Below are 14,373 nucleotides of genomic sequence, written 5' to 3'. Positions count from 1 at the left end.
TGAATAGTTTTGACATTGTTTGCGTCATACATTTTAAAGCGACTTTATTTGAATAGTTGTAACAGTTGTAAGTGCATCCAGAAAAATATTACCCGTCTTGCATGTTGTGGTACTGTTAAGAGTCTTAACTAAGATCTACTTGTGCACAGTAACACATGAACATGGTAGGTTTTTAAAGGAAGACTTTACCTGCAATATGACAATATGTTTATCATTTCCTCACCGTGTTTCATATTGTATCTGTGAAGAAAACCTTTTTCTCCCATGCATTCTTGCAACGGAGAATCAAAAAACGCAAAAATTGGTGAAGTATATTCTGGGTCTCATTCGTCCAGTTGCTAAGTACTTCCCAAACACATGCATGTTACTCAGACATGCATTAGACAGTTTGTACTTTTGTGTTTTAAATAGTAATGTTTTAACAAAAATGCTTGTATTTTTGAAGCACTGAGCATACAACTGGATTTATGAGATTTGATTTATACCGCACAAGGCGTATGAGAGTATGTAAACAGTTTTTACATAGTTTTACTGTTGTTGAACATGGTCCCCATTGACTGCAATTCATCAAGAGTGTTCACATTTTGTGGATTCTTTGTTCAATGTGGAGGCATGTGAGAAAAACAAAGCTTTCTTAACGAATTCAAGTTAACACGCAGCAAGTAACTGATAAACAGATTGTTATTTTGCAAGGATTCCTTTAAAGTGCACCTGTCAGTTAACATTCAAGGGATTAAATATATGAATTACTGAGTAAAGTATCCAAATCTAATGCTGCAGATGCAAATTCAAGTGGCACGAAGAAAAAGCATATAACCAAACCACATAGCATAAAGTAGAGCAGCACAAACACCAAATTCAAAACAAAGCTGCTGTCAAAGGTATTTCTCAAAACAAAACCTTTTTTAAGATTTGTCAATGACCACATTGGGATTTTGTAGTAGGATTATATTTAGATGTTCAGTAATTCCACACTGTACAGTGGATGTACGCAGTGAAACTTGTATTGGAGTTGTATTTTCTCTGTTGGATGAAATGTCCGGTACCAAAAAAAAAAAAGGCTGTAAAAGTTAAGATTTTAACAGCAACTGCAAAGAATAAGCTTAATAGGCTGTTTATTGTTGACATTTAAACACTCATTTTATTTAATCAATTTCTGTTTAACTTTGACAGCCATTTATCTGAATTTATGCAGTTTGAGGTCTTTTATAAACTTTAGGATTTTTTTTTTAATTTTAGTTATGTATATATTTGATTTTATCATGGCTGTTGTGGAGCTTTTGATCATGTCACATAATATTTAGCTGCAGGAGGAATTGCCCAGTTGCCATGGAATTGTAGATGTTTCAATTCCTAATTTTTCTGATCACTTATAAGAATTTCTGTCAGTTTCTTTCTGTTTTTGTGGTCTTAAAAGTTGACATCTACAATTGTGTGACAGCTATACTATCTAGGAAGGCCTAGTGATGTGATGGAAAGCTGCAGAACAGCCATTAAATGGACCTTTTGATAAGACTGTGGTGCCAGATGCAAAGACAGACCAGGAGGCACCACCCTCATGCACACCAGTGAGTAACGATGCTGTTCAATCAGCGTCTTGATATGCAGCACCTGCCGGGTGGATGGATTGTCTTGGAAGAGGAGAAGTGCTCACAAACACAATGGTCAAGTTTGCCACCAAAATTTAGGGTATATGTATCTGTCGAGTGCATTAAAAAGTCTTCCATCTTTTTAAAGCATTTAAACTTTAGTTCAGTGTTTCCGTTGTTAAATGCAGAGCCCTTCAAGAATTTTCTTCGTTTTTGGATTCTCCGTTCAAGTTTTCTTCACGAATTCATCATAACATGGGGTGAGTAACTGATATACCGATGATCACCTTTCCAAGTCGACTTTTTTTTTTAATACAGAAAAAAAAACCTTTTTGGGTTGTTTCTTAATGGTTTACCTTATTTATTTTCACGTAATGTTTTTGGAATTTAATATGAGTTTCTTGCTAACTTTTGGGCCACACTTGTTTAGTTCCCCAGTGTGTGTTTATTAAAAGCAAAGTTACAGTTTGAACATGAAATATCTTGTCTTTGTACTGTTTCAGTTAAAATATGTCACTATATGTATTTGTTTTAGACAATGCCCCTGCATTTTTGGAATATATATATATATATATATATGTGTATATGTATAGTTTAAGATACACCTTGTAGCCTGTCTGTGCATCTGGCACCAATTCACCAATTTAGCTAAAACCCCTAAATGACTGTGATTCCAAGGTGTATGAAAATATGTCATTTAAATGCAATAGTTGATTTAAGCATATTGTGGCAGTGTGTATGTTAACTCCTCATCTCAACACGTTTAGCAGAAATTATTTCTAAGTGACCAGAAAAAAGAAAAAAAAAACACCACAAATTGTGTCAGCAAATACCTCACAGCAAGTTTTATTTATACATCCAAAAACAAAAGATCAAATTTCTCACACTATATACAGATATTACATACAGTGTTTGTACACATATTACATAATTTGTACACAAGAAAAATATACATAAAAATGTAAACCTTTGTATACAAAAAATACCTTAGACAAATTAAACAAGGACCGATAACAAAAGGTGACTAGATTAGCTCATCCTATCTTTAAAAACAGTAATACAGTACATTCAATGAGTATAGGAATTTGTCAGCCATCTCTGAATTCAAGCAGTTAAATGTGCCTACAGTACGAGCCCTGTTAATTTTGTTCTACGTGGTTTTTGGGAGAGTAAACTGGTGCCGTGACTAATCTCATGCTATGTGGATACAGCAGTAATGCCTTGCAAACATTTTCATCCAACTTTTTTTGTTGTTTTTAAACTTTTCGGGGCACTGTGTTTATCACTATTATAGTTACAACACTGCAGTCACTGAGAAGCCCAGTTGTCTCTGGTGGAGCTACGGGTTTACACTTCATTTTGTGTTTTCTCTTTGGAAGGGAGAGACAGAACTGGGCCTTCTCACAGCTGGAAATGGGAGAGGGGGGTTCTGGTGCAGGCTCAGAGCTGGTAATGATGGCAGCTGTTCACTTAATGAGCGTCCAAGCAAATATAAAAAAAAAAAAAGAAAAAAAAAAAAAAAAAAGGCAAGACAGACACGGGACATGTGAAACACCACCGGCCTCATCCACTCCTGTGCAAATCTATGTTGAAAAACAACATACTGTAATCTGTTTTTCTCCACATAATGAAATGAAATGAAATGGCGATGCATATATTCCTATGTTCATATACCACCAAGAATCAAGCCAGTGACCATAATCTAGTATTATTATAACGCTCTCACACAAAAGTTTGCCGCCCCATGCAAATCTCAAGACTTCTTCCTGGAGTTTAATAGCTATCAAAAATACTCTCCATCATATTTAAAAAACTGACGGCATACAAACATTGATCCCTTTGACTTACAATCATTTTGATAGCCATTAAAAAACAAGAGACTCATTCTACAAGACACAGGTTCCACTGAATACATTGCAAATAACAATTTCAATCCATTGCTACTCAATAATTCACCAACAAACCCCAAGATAGAGACTCGCTACTCTATATACCTAATACTCAACAATGTCTGACAATCTGTCAAATGTCTAATAATATCTATCAAAAGCCATGGTTGTACTGCCGTATGAGTCGGTCACAGACAGGAGGAGCTCTCGTGTGTTTCTCGTTTTCTCTAAATTAAAAATCAGACCCCAGGTGTGCAGCTTAAAATGACTTTATAAGTGAGTTTTAGAGTAAAACAGACACTGATCATTAAAATGAGTATACATTTAAATTACCACCTAAGCTCTCTCTGGGTAGCAGGGCTGGGTATCATTGAAAAAGTAAATTACCAGTACCGAGAGTACGTCTTTCAACACCCATAATGTGAACAGAGCGGCGTGTAGTTTAGCCAAACATTTGAACGTTTTTATGGCATTTCGTCAAGCACGATGCAGTCAACTCCCCACGTAACAGACTATTTAGGTTTTAGCTGTTGCTGCGGGAGTGTGAGCTCTGTAACCAGGGACTGTAATGTGAGTCTGCCTGGCTGCACACACACAGTAACATGACCACTTGTTAGCATCACAGGGCTAACGAGACATCTGTAAAATCAGTGGATACTTTTTTTTTTAAGTACCTACAAACCCCCTAGAAAATGAATTTATGAACACACCCTCCGGTCCCCCTTCTTAAAAAGAGGGACCAACACCCCGGTCTGCCAGTCCAGAGGCACTGCCCCCGATGTCCACGCAATGTTGCAGAGTCGTGTCAGCACTGTTAGTCCGAACCTCATTTCTTCAAAAGTCCATTAATGCTAAAAATAACCTCTTATTGCACCAAAGTCCCTTTCTCCGAAAATACAAGCACCCTGCAGTTAGACAACCCAATCACAACAGAAAATGTTAGCATTGTACATTTCTGTTAACCACAAATACATTATTTTGTAGCAGAAATAATGCTGTAGTGAATGTTTGGTTGAATTTAGGCACAAAAAACCACTTGGGTTAAAAGGTTACGTTTCCGCTTAAAACAATGTGCAATGTGTATTTTCAGAGGAACAGGACTTTTGAGCAATGGGATTTGTTTTTGTGACAATGGGCTGTTGAAGAAATGACATTTCAGTCCAATGCGACATTTTTCAGACGTTTGGGACTTCGAAATTTTGGCCAGTCGGAACAATGTCATGGTAATCTGGGATTAAACACCAGGCGCGAAAATGAATGCAGGAATCGTTTTATTGGAGACATTTCAATACTATTCGGTACTGGATTATTTCAGTCCTTAAAGGTATCGCGCACTGATACCCAGCCCTACTTGGTAGTCTGTCCATGACGTCTGATAGTGGGTTTCCTTGGAGTCCTGACACTGATTCTGCCTGACATATAAGTCACTTGTGACCATTGTGTATGTGGACCAGAGAGCACCTTTGAGAGTAGACACTTAAAGTCCCTGGATTACGCCATCATCGCCCCAACCATTAACACTGAAACTCATTTATTAGCCTTAAAAATCCACTCAGTGTGACCCCAGAGAAGAAGTTAGGCTGACCTGATCACTGATCTCTATAGTTCTGCGTGAAACTGCTGTAACATAAAAAATAAAAAGTTTACAACAGTTTATAGAGGCCAAAATATATTCCTGATCCAGCCTGGATTCAACAAGTGAAGCTACATGTAATGAGACCAATAAAATACCTTACAATGCTAGAGTTAGGTTAATGTGTTTATTGCTTTAAGAAACTATATTTACCTTCAAGTGTCTACTAGGCCACTCAGAGTCCCACAACCAATGGTGAGGTCAGAGATTTTGACGTCTGAGCAAACCGATAAATGAGCACATATACAGTATACACAATATAAAAACAGCTGTTTAAAAGTATTTTGGTAAATTTTATATGACTGTGAAATCTGACTCGGTAAGATTCTATATCATGATAACAGTTAAATAGCTTTGAAACATAATGGGTCACAAATATCACAACCTGTACTCTTTGTTTTTCAGAGGGTGACAGAAGCAGTGTATGAAACAGGTGGGAAATTAAAAAAAATTGCAATGGCTATCTGAGCAAGGCAGGGTACAGTTGATCATTTAAAGACAGGACTTTAACTGGCAAAGCAAACAAACCGACCACTGATTGAGGCTTCTACGTCAATGAGTTCTGAGCACTGTGACAGATTAATCTCTGCGAAGGTCCGTCCGCCAATTTTCACCCGTTTATTTCATCACAAAATCCGACTGTTACCCCCTGCTGACGAAACCACAAGGCATCAAACAAGTGGACTCACACTGACTTAGAATCCCAGAGACCGCCTGGCTACAGAATAAAAACGAAAATAGAAACTACTGAGGAAAATCTGAGGCTGTGCAAATTCATTATCAAATAGTGCACTATTACCACATTGCACACATGTAGCAGATGAAGAGGGATCATCAATCAGGAGCCAGCCGGCTGGATTGTAAGTGACTGTGAGTCCACTGACCGTCATGCAGCCGCTGCAGGCCGACTGCTCTCATTTACTTTGCGTGAAGGGTGGTGTGGCGCTGTTGGCACTTGCAGCGGTGGCACTAACTATGGAAAAGCCAGCGGGGGGTGCTGTGGAGCTGTGGCTAGGCTGCACGTCTTTCGGGATGCCACTATGGGAGGCCAATTGATGGCCAAAGGCCGCACTGAACTGTGGGAGCTGTTGTTTGGGCTGTGTGGAGGTCAGAAGATCATGTGAGGAGGATGGGAGGGAGGACGAGGGGGCGGAGGAAGTCGTTAAACCTGTCAAGCCACTTTGGGGCATCGCTGAGAGCGCAGCCATAGGCTGCAGCGTCACAGAGTGGGTGGTGGCTGGCGGCGTGGACAGAGACGTTGATATGAGATGACTTTCTGATCCTATGAGATTGCCAAACTGCGTCGGGTCCGTGAGGGGGAGGGGGATATTGTTCCATGATGAGCGCGGGGGTCCTGGTGCCCCGCTGAGAGGGACCTCCAGCAGCAGAGGAGTGTCTGTCTGGAAGGAGCTGGCGTGGGGAGAGGATATGTGGTCGCTGTACGGGGATGGCACATGCTCACTGCTGTAGTGGCTGCCTTGAGGAGATGACGTGGGTGCATCCGACTTGGCCATGACGTGGGACGTGTGTGTCCGGGAAAACGTTCGCTCTGTTATGGAGGTCTGAGTGAGCAGGGAGGTGGTGGCCGGGGCTACTGTGGAGGAGGATGAGGTCAGGTTAGAGCACGATGTCTGGGGCTGGTTCGCAGGTTGAGATGGCGGTGAGGGGGGAAAGTGACTCCCCGTGGACTGCAGTAGATTGTCCTCCAGCTCGAGGCTGGTGAAGTTCTCTGTGGGGATGCGGCTGTTGAGCAGGTCCCCCATACCCCCCGGCTGGACCGGACCAGGGAACACAGTCATGGCTCTGTGGTCCACTCCTTCAGACGGGGCCAGGTCGCCCATGGAGGTCAGGCACACCAAAGAGTCTGGGTAGGAGCCCATCGCCTGCAGCGCACGCACCAGCTCCTCGGCCTCCTCCGTGGTGGGCAACAAATCCCCGTTCTTACCTACAAATACACACAAATTTATCATTATAAGCCCTTATTACACAGAGATCACACTTTAGGGCCACTACAAAGTCCCTTCTTTATGTCTAATTTGCAATTTTACACAGAGCCAAACAACGACGGCATCATTTCTGTCCAGTGTCTGTCCGGCGAATGATCTCATCCTCTGCTCAGAGGATGTTTTCCCTAATTTGCGGACATTATGACCGCTATACTTTACCCGTCCTGCCGGCTGTGCTGTTTATACAGACACCATTCCTGCCTTGATCAGACAGTGTAAAAGTAGCTATAGAATCACAGACAAGGGGAAGTTTGTAAGCTCATAAAATAATACACAAAAAGAGTGACCTTTAATACAACCTTCAAACAAGTCAAAATCCTGCAGGTCATCAGGTAGTCTGGGTAACACATCGATAAAATCCTCCTGGTTTAGCTCCAGGTCATTTGGAATGTCTGCCATTTCATTGGTGATGTCGTCAGGAAGCTCCTCTGTGCTCAGGTCTGGAGTCGAAGGGCTCCTGCCACAAAGACGAGATAACAGAGCTTAGTGAAGAAACGCTCCAGCTGAGTAGGAGCTGTTCAAACACGTGCAACATGAGAGCCTGTGAATAAGGGAATTTCCTGACCAGTGTTCCAGCAGCTAAAGGCGAGGTAGATTTAAGACTTTTTAAGATTTCCCATCAAAAGTTTAAGACCAACTTTCTTATAACCAAAATTGGAGATGGACAATTTTATTTTGCCCAAATGTTTAAATTATTTAACAAAAAAAAATAAAGATGTTCCAAATTACTTTGAGATTTTACAATACAACACCAAAAAAATTCCCAAAACCCTGGTTCATAAAATCCTACTTCCCATGTCTAAGCATTTATAAGGCTTTGAAGAGATTAATTTAAGTCAGTTTAATACCAATTAAGACCTTATTTTTAAATTAATGAATTCAGTGCCTTTTGAGACTTCTTAAGGATCTGCAGGAACCTTGCCTGATACTTGATCCCTCACACTACATTTCTAAGTCAACAGTGTAGAGACCTGATGCTGGCCTGTGAGGGCATCGCTAGGCTTGTAGAAGGCATTCCCAGGTTCCCCTGTGGTAACGCTGGAGGGATGGGTTTCTGAGGCCTCCGTGGGCCTCTCCTCCTCTTTTTCTTGTGTTTTTTGGTGAGCGCCGGTGGTTTGGTCTTTTTACGTGGCTTTCGTTGTTGCTGCTGCTGGTGCTGCACTCGTCGGTTACCATCCCCTCGCAGGAAGTTATCCTGTGTGTTTTGTATGGGAGAGCACTGACTCATCAGAACATTAGCCCATATGAAATCAAATGAAGCAGTCACAAACAATGAAAAGGACATTAAAGAGAAGGTTTGGGATTTTTTTGAAATAGCTTACATGCTTCCTTGCCAAGTTATATGAGGAAAGTGACATCTCTTACATGTCTGTATGCATAATATGAAGCTATTGCCAGCAACCAGGTAGCTTAGCTTAGCTTAGCTTAGCACAAAGAATAAAAACAAGGGTAAATAGCAAGCCTGACTCTGTCCACATGCAGCAGGTTATATCTCCTTTGTTGATCCACTTAAAAAGAAATCCCCACTTAAAATGGGTTATGTTGATGGACTGTTTTTGTTCAGGATCAGTAATTTCTCTGCTGGTTGTCGGGCAACTGGATACAAGCCACAACTTGTTAGTGAGCTTTACAGGTGCTGGTTGGTGGATACTGTTACTTTTGGACAGAGCCAGGCTAGCTGTTTCCCCTTGTTTCCAGTCTTTGTGCCTACTATTTTCAAAATGTTGAAAGTGTCCTTTGAATATTGAACTCACCATTTTTTTGGCATGCTCTTCACAGAGTGGTGTCTGGTGCGTAATATCAAACACGGGGATGGAGCACTGCTGACCATCTGCAAATTTGGCTGTGCAACTTGCAAAGAGCTGCTGGGAACGATTCAACAGAATGTCTGCAGAGAACAATGAAGGAAATAACACAACGCACCAGACAGAGTGCATTTGATCATGGTAAGCTATCATTACAGGATACTGTACATCACAGTATGTGATTTAAAAAAAACCCAACATATTTGCAAATTAGAAAACAGATTTAAAGCCACTCTTCTGTACTTGTAGCGACCAGCTTCACAATCAGTGATGTGGTGGAAAGGATACGCTGAAAGCAGTGTCGAGTGAAGGGCAGAGCCCTGTTGTTGCAGGCCTGGCCCTTTGTGCTGCCAGTGCAGGTCCCCGTATCTGTGTTCTGCTGCCTGGCTGGAGCCTCGCTGTAGAGACACACAGACACAGGACTGACCAAACAGCAATAACACTGACACACACCACATTTGTTGTTTTTTGTAAAATAAAATAATTATAAAATGCCATTTGAAATGAAATTTAAAACCAACTTTATGATAACCAACACTGAAGGAAAAAAAACATGAACCATCATTATTGACTAATGGTTAGGGGAAATTTTGCCTAAATGTTTTTGTAACATAAAGCATGACTTTTTTGTCCCAAAATCCCACTTCAAATGTCTTAAGAGTTTTTAAGACTTTTGAAAGACTGATTTAAGACATTTTCATAACAACAATTAAAGCCTTGTCTTTAGATTAAGTCATTCAATGCCTTTAAAGACTTTTCTATATATCTGCAGGGAACCCTGTTTATTAGTGTTAGTCCTGAGAACTAAGAAAAACTGACCAATATGACACTTGTGAGATTACCTTGAAGAGCTTCGAGAGGCACCGCGTAACTCCTGGATGAGCTGCCCTGCACAATCGGGGTTGTTGCTGGCAGCGTGCAGCAAGGCTTTGCGGAAGGCATAGCGGTATCTCTTTTGGCGGATACTCGCCCTCTCCTGCCTGCACATGTGCTTGTATTTCTCCTGGAGGTACGAGCAAAGCCGAAGTAGCCGTGTTCTCCGTGAGGAACCGCTGTCATCTTCCAACCTATTTAGAAAACAATCAATGGCAGTCATGACGAAAGGCGTCATCCTGTCAAAGTTTTATACTGTGGGGTTAAGTTTTTTGGATACTGACCCATTCTGTGGTCTCCAAGAGCTCTGGAAAGGAACAAATGTCTCTGGCTCCTCCTCTTCATCATCCGCACTATCTTCTGACCAGTCCAGTCCTGGAAGAGAACTTGTTAGAGCAGTTCATCTATCTCAGCAAATCTCAACTACTATCCTATCGTAAGCAATCCCTAAATACTGCACATGAATTTGTAAGTAAGGTAAATGTATTTAAATGAAGCACCTAGATGAGGAAAGAGGTCTCCGTGCTCCTGGTGTCTCTTGGCACAGAGCTGCACCAGATGTTGCAACCTGGCCAGGCAGCTGGCAGAAGGTGAGAAGGCAGCGGGACGCATGACAACCATGTGCCGCTGATTGTTACTGCCACTGTCCTTGCAACTGACAGGCAAGTGAGAAGCAGTGAAAGGCATTTTCCTGCTGAGTGATGGCCCAGAAGGTTGCACTGGACTGGGTGCTGCATTAGGAGGCATCCCTGGAGGCAGAAAGTTGACCGTCTGAGGTGGTGGTGGATTGCATAATAAACCCTGCTGCTGTCCTGGGAAGATGAAAGAAGTCACGCTGGAGTGCTGGGGCGGCTGGAGGAGACCTGACTGCTGCCGTGGGAGATGGGTGTTGAGCGGCGAAGAGGGATGGACACGGGGGGCAGGGGAGGGACTAAAGTGCTCAGGGGGTGGCTGGAAGAGGTCCGTGTCATGGCAGAGTTTCTGGTTGAGCACCAGCCGACTCTGTAGTTTCTTCTTGATGGCGCTGCCCTTCCGAGGCACACCCACCTCCTCCCCATCTGTGTCGTCCTCATAAAAGGCAAAAGGGTCTAGTAGTTCCCCATCGGGGAGGGGTAACAGGCGTGTACAGGGAGGAGATGGCGGAAGTTCATCTAGACCATTGGGAGCTTTTAGAGCTAGAGAGGGCACAGTTATGTTGAGAGCCACTGACTCCAGGTGAGCCCGTGAGCGCATTTCCTCCAAAGCGTCATGTTTCTTTTTCCGTTCCTTCTTGGGGATAAAGCCCAGAACCTGCAGGTGGCTGTTACAGTATCTAAAAAACAAGAACACATCCTCAGCATACTGTGCACTGCATTATGTTTTCTGCACAGCATAGCGAAATATGCTACACATGCACATAGTCATACACACCTGCGGTCCTCAGACTTGGGGATAGGGTTGGTACAGCGCTGGCTGTTGTACTTGGCCACATATTCACATTGCTTGAAGGGGGCCGTCTTATCCTCCAGAACGTGCCGGATACAGAAAGCATAGCCGTTTAGCCTGCGCTGTTTGCAGAGCTTTGGGCTGTACGAGCACAAGGGCTTATTGTCCACCTCTGAGAAGTGTATGTGTTTGCCTTCATACATCACGTGACTCTTGTTCTTGACAACATCAGCTGACGGGATAAAATCAGGGGAAACCAAGAGTTACATCACTAACACTTCATACTGAGGAGGTAACCATGCATGCACATGAGGCAGGGAAATAGTCACTGCTATGACAGGTGACTGTTTAAGTGGCTATTAGCTAATGTAGGTATTTGGAGAAAATCAATATTCAGAAAGCCTATATGCAATATTTTTTGGTGTCATGTTAAAAAGTAAATGACATTCCAAGATTGAATTCATGATTGCTTTTTTGTTAAACTACTATTTGGCTGTCTATTTTGAAAAATGTTAATACTTAGGGACTGTTCATTACTAGAAACGGTGTGGAGATATGTCAAATACTTTTTTAAGCACTGCGGAAGGACTTGTGATTTTTTTATTTCGGCTTAGGGGAGGGATACACAACTTTAAATGGCTGTATTTTGTATTTATTGTAAATACCCACTGAGCCTCAAATCCAGGTGGTAGGTTTAAAAAAACATGCTTTATTTAAGAATCACCAAAATTTAACCAACTATCATAGCCAGAAATTGTTGGATCTTCAAATTTCTACGATGCTTAAACACAATGTGCATACTATAGACTTCTCTTAAAAATCACTTGATTCTATGTCTTATTTAAAGTAGTTCTAAAAATAAACAGTGCACAAACCAGATCCTGTGAAAAACATTACATTTGGTGCCACTGCATGCATAGCAAAAGTGAAAATCCGAGGCTTTTTTACCTATGGCAAATAATATGTTTATTTGTGATGGTGGGAGGGTAATGCATTTTCCCCTGGTCAATAATCGAGGCTCAAAGAAAAAAATATTTGCAGCTTTTAGGAAGGTCAACATTAAAAAAAATAAATTAAAAAAAAGTCAGACCAGAGCTACCCCGCTACTCTGATGATTAAAGTGCAGGCCCTTATTTGAGAAAAATTTAGTCAAGACTAAATGTGCTTTTAACTAGCTGCTTTTACACCTTATCATTTTGAAAATATCTCTTTGTGAAAAGGGTGGAAAACAGAATAGCTATTTTTATAAAACAGTTCATTCAACCACCTGTCAAACTTGCACATACAATATGATATGATGGTGGTAAAACAGTATATTGCATGACAGCGGTTGGCATGACAAAGTTAAAAGCTAGAAAACAGTCACTCGCCAGTGTGTAGGCATCATTTCAAAACTAGCTGTACACTTAAATAACCCCCCCAAAAAAGCCACCGTTCCCAGCTGCAAAAGAAACGCGAACGTTTTTTAATGTGACGCTTCATAGTAAACAAACACATAACCGGGTGCTCAGGGAAACGTTATATCATAATACACTGTAACGATATTTGTAGCGTTAGCTGCCCAGCTTCAGTAGTAGCTTAGCCGCTACATTTAACTTTAATCGTGTATTTTAAAAATATTTTTTAAAGCGCTACGGTACTGACAACAAAGGTATATGTTGGAAGCACAGGGACGGTTTGGATAAGAGTCATTTACAGGAGCCAGAGTAAACATTAACAACTTTAGATGTGGAGAACCGGACAGGCAGCAAACGGTAACTAACTAGCGTAACTACCGTTGGAGCCCGAGGAGCTAGCCTGCCAACATTAGCTTGGAGCCGATGGACAGACATGAAACTTTACGATGTAAAAGTATAAACGCATGTTCGTGTAACAACCTAAAGTGCCCTGGTCCACAATACAAAAATATATCCATGCTCAAGCAGAAATACATTTTATCAAATTAAAGCAGTCACGGAAAGTCCAATTTGCTAGTTAGCCAACTAGCTATCGAAAGCTAAAAACACAAATTGGTAGGCGGTAGCTAACCAGGAAACGGAAACATCAGCAAATGGCAACACTGTAAAATGCCTATTTTCAGATAAGTTTCAATAAGGAAAAAGAGAGCGTAATCACACTTCACAGGGAATAACTGGGCCCAACCGTGGGGTTTATGTGTGTTAAAACGCGATACATTTAGAGCCAAATATTTTCAAACAAAGGGTCTACATACGAGGCTTAAGGCCTATCCCCGAAGGCCTCCGTTAATAATCGATATGAATTATAGCCACTTTCGTTACATAATGTGACAATAGCAGGCCACGGGATTTGAGACTATCAACATTGCACAATTCCCCATACCTACTTAAGCGACTGAGTCAATTGGTAAGTTCACAAGTTATAAAATAAATGAGTCATCAATAGGAGGCCTATTAGCCCGGATAGCACAGCGGCCTCTAGTCGAATGTCTGGCTGCTGGAAGTCTGTGCAAAACGGTACACTCAGAAATCGACACCGAGGCTGTATACGATTTCGCTTACCTTGAATTGGTATGGGCTGTGTAAGGTATTCGCTCCAGATAGACGGCCGAAATGTCTATTAGAATCGGCTAGGCTATTTGTGCATCGATATTCGAGACAGGATAATAACAGTGATCTTCATCGAGCTCGGTATATCTTGATATAAGGATGCATTTAAATATAGGCTATCCAGAGCAAATTACAAGCAGTAGGCAGGCTGAGGATTTTTGTTGGATCCACAGCAGACTCCTCACAGCACCACTACAGGCACTGCGGGGACATGACAACAATCCGTTCAACAACAACAACCTCTCCTACCATATTGGAAATTCAACTTTGTTAAAAGCCCCTACAGTGAGAATTGTCATGTTAATCTCTTTATGACCGAAATCGCAGTTTGTGTGAATGTCAGTGCCGTTTGCATTTTTCACATTTAAAACATTTGCGTTCAATCGTATTGACTGAGAGGTCCTGCAAAGTGTGCACAGTGTAAAATCCACCTGGACCCCGGCTATCGTCCTCCATATGAATGAGTTAACAGCCCTGCTGCCACTGTTGCCGGCTGTTCACTGATGATGGCCCACGTGCCAGGCAGATACAGGAGCTCGAGGCTGGAAAAGTTTGCTCATTTCACACAAACAAGGACAATGTCATC

General features: G+C 41.7%; 1 protein-coding gene across 2 annotated transcripts; it reads right to left on the bottom strand.

The window, feature by feature from the left end:
• Window positions 1–2,419: 2,419 nt before the first annotated feature.
• On the bottom strand, window positions 2,420–14,320 carry ino80da (INO80 complex subunit Da). 2 transcript variants are annotated; one of them, XM_088083265.1, is made up of 10 exons: window positions 14,219–14,320; window positions 11,206–11,452; window positions 10,296–11,107; window positions 10,080–10,170; window positions 9,765–9,989; window positions 9,211–9,320; window positions 8,872–9,005; window positions 8,089–8,312; window positions 7,417–7,574; window positions 2,420–7,056 (listed from the first exon to the last, which is right to left on the bottom strand). In XM_088083265.1, the coding sequence occupies exons 1-10, from the start codon at window positions 14,241–14,243 to the stop codon at window positions 6,026–6,028; spliced, it is 3,057 nt and encodes a 1,018-aa protein (XP_087939391.1). In that variant the 5' UTR covers window positions 14,244–14,320; the 3' UTR covers window positions 2,420–6,025. The 2 variants fall into 2 exon arrangements, with proteins under 2 accessions (XP_087939391.1, XP_042350295.2); XM_042494361.2 differs by lacking the exon at window positions 14,219–14,320 and adding an exon at window positions 13,740–14,191.
• Between the last annotated feature and the right edge of the window lie 53 nt (window positions 14,321–14,373).

This window comes from Plectropomus leopardus, chromosome 10 (assembly GCF_026936395.1).
Source record: "Plectropomus leopardus strain MGB_pleo_1.0 chromosome 10, ASM2693639v1, whole genome shotgun sequence".
NCBI lineage: Eukaryota > Metazoa > Chordata > Actinopteri > Perciformes > Serranidae > Plectropomus > Plectropomus leopardus.
The sequence above is the reverse complement of the archived record's forward strand: the minus strand, read 5'-3'. Positions and strand labels throughout refer to the sequence as shown.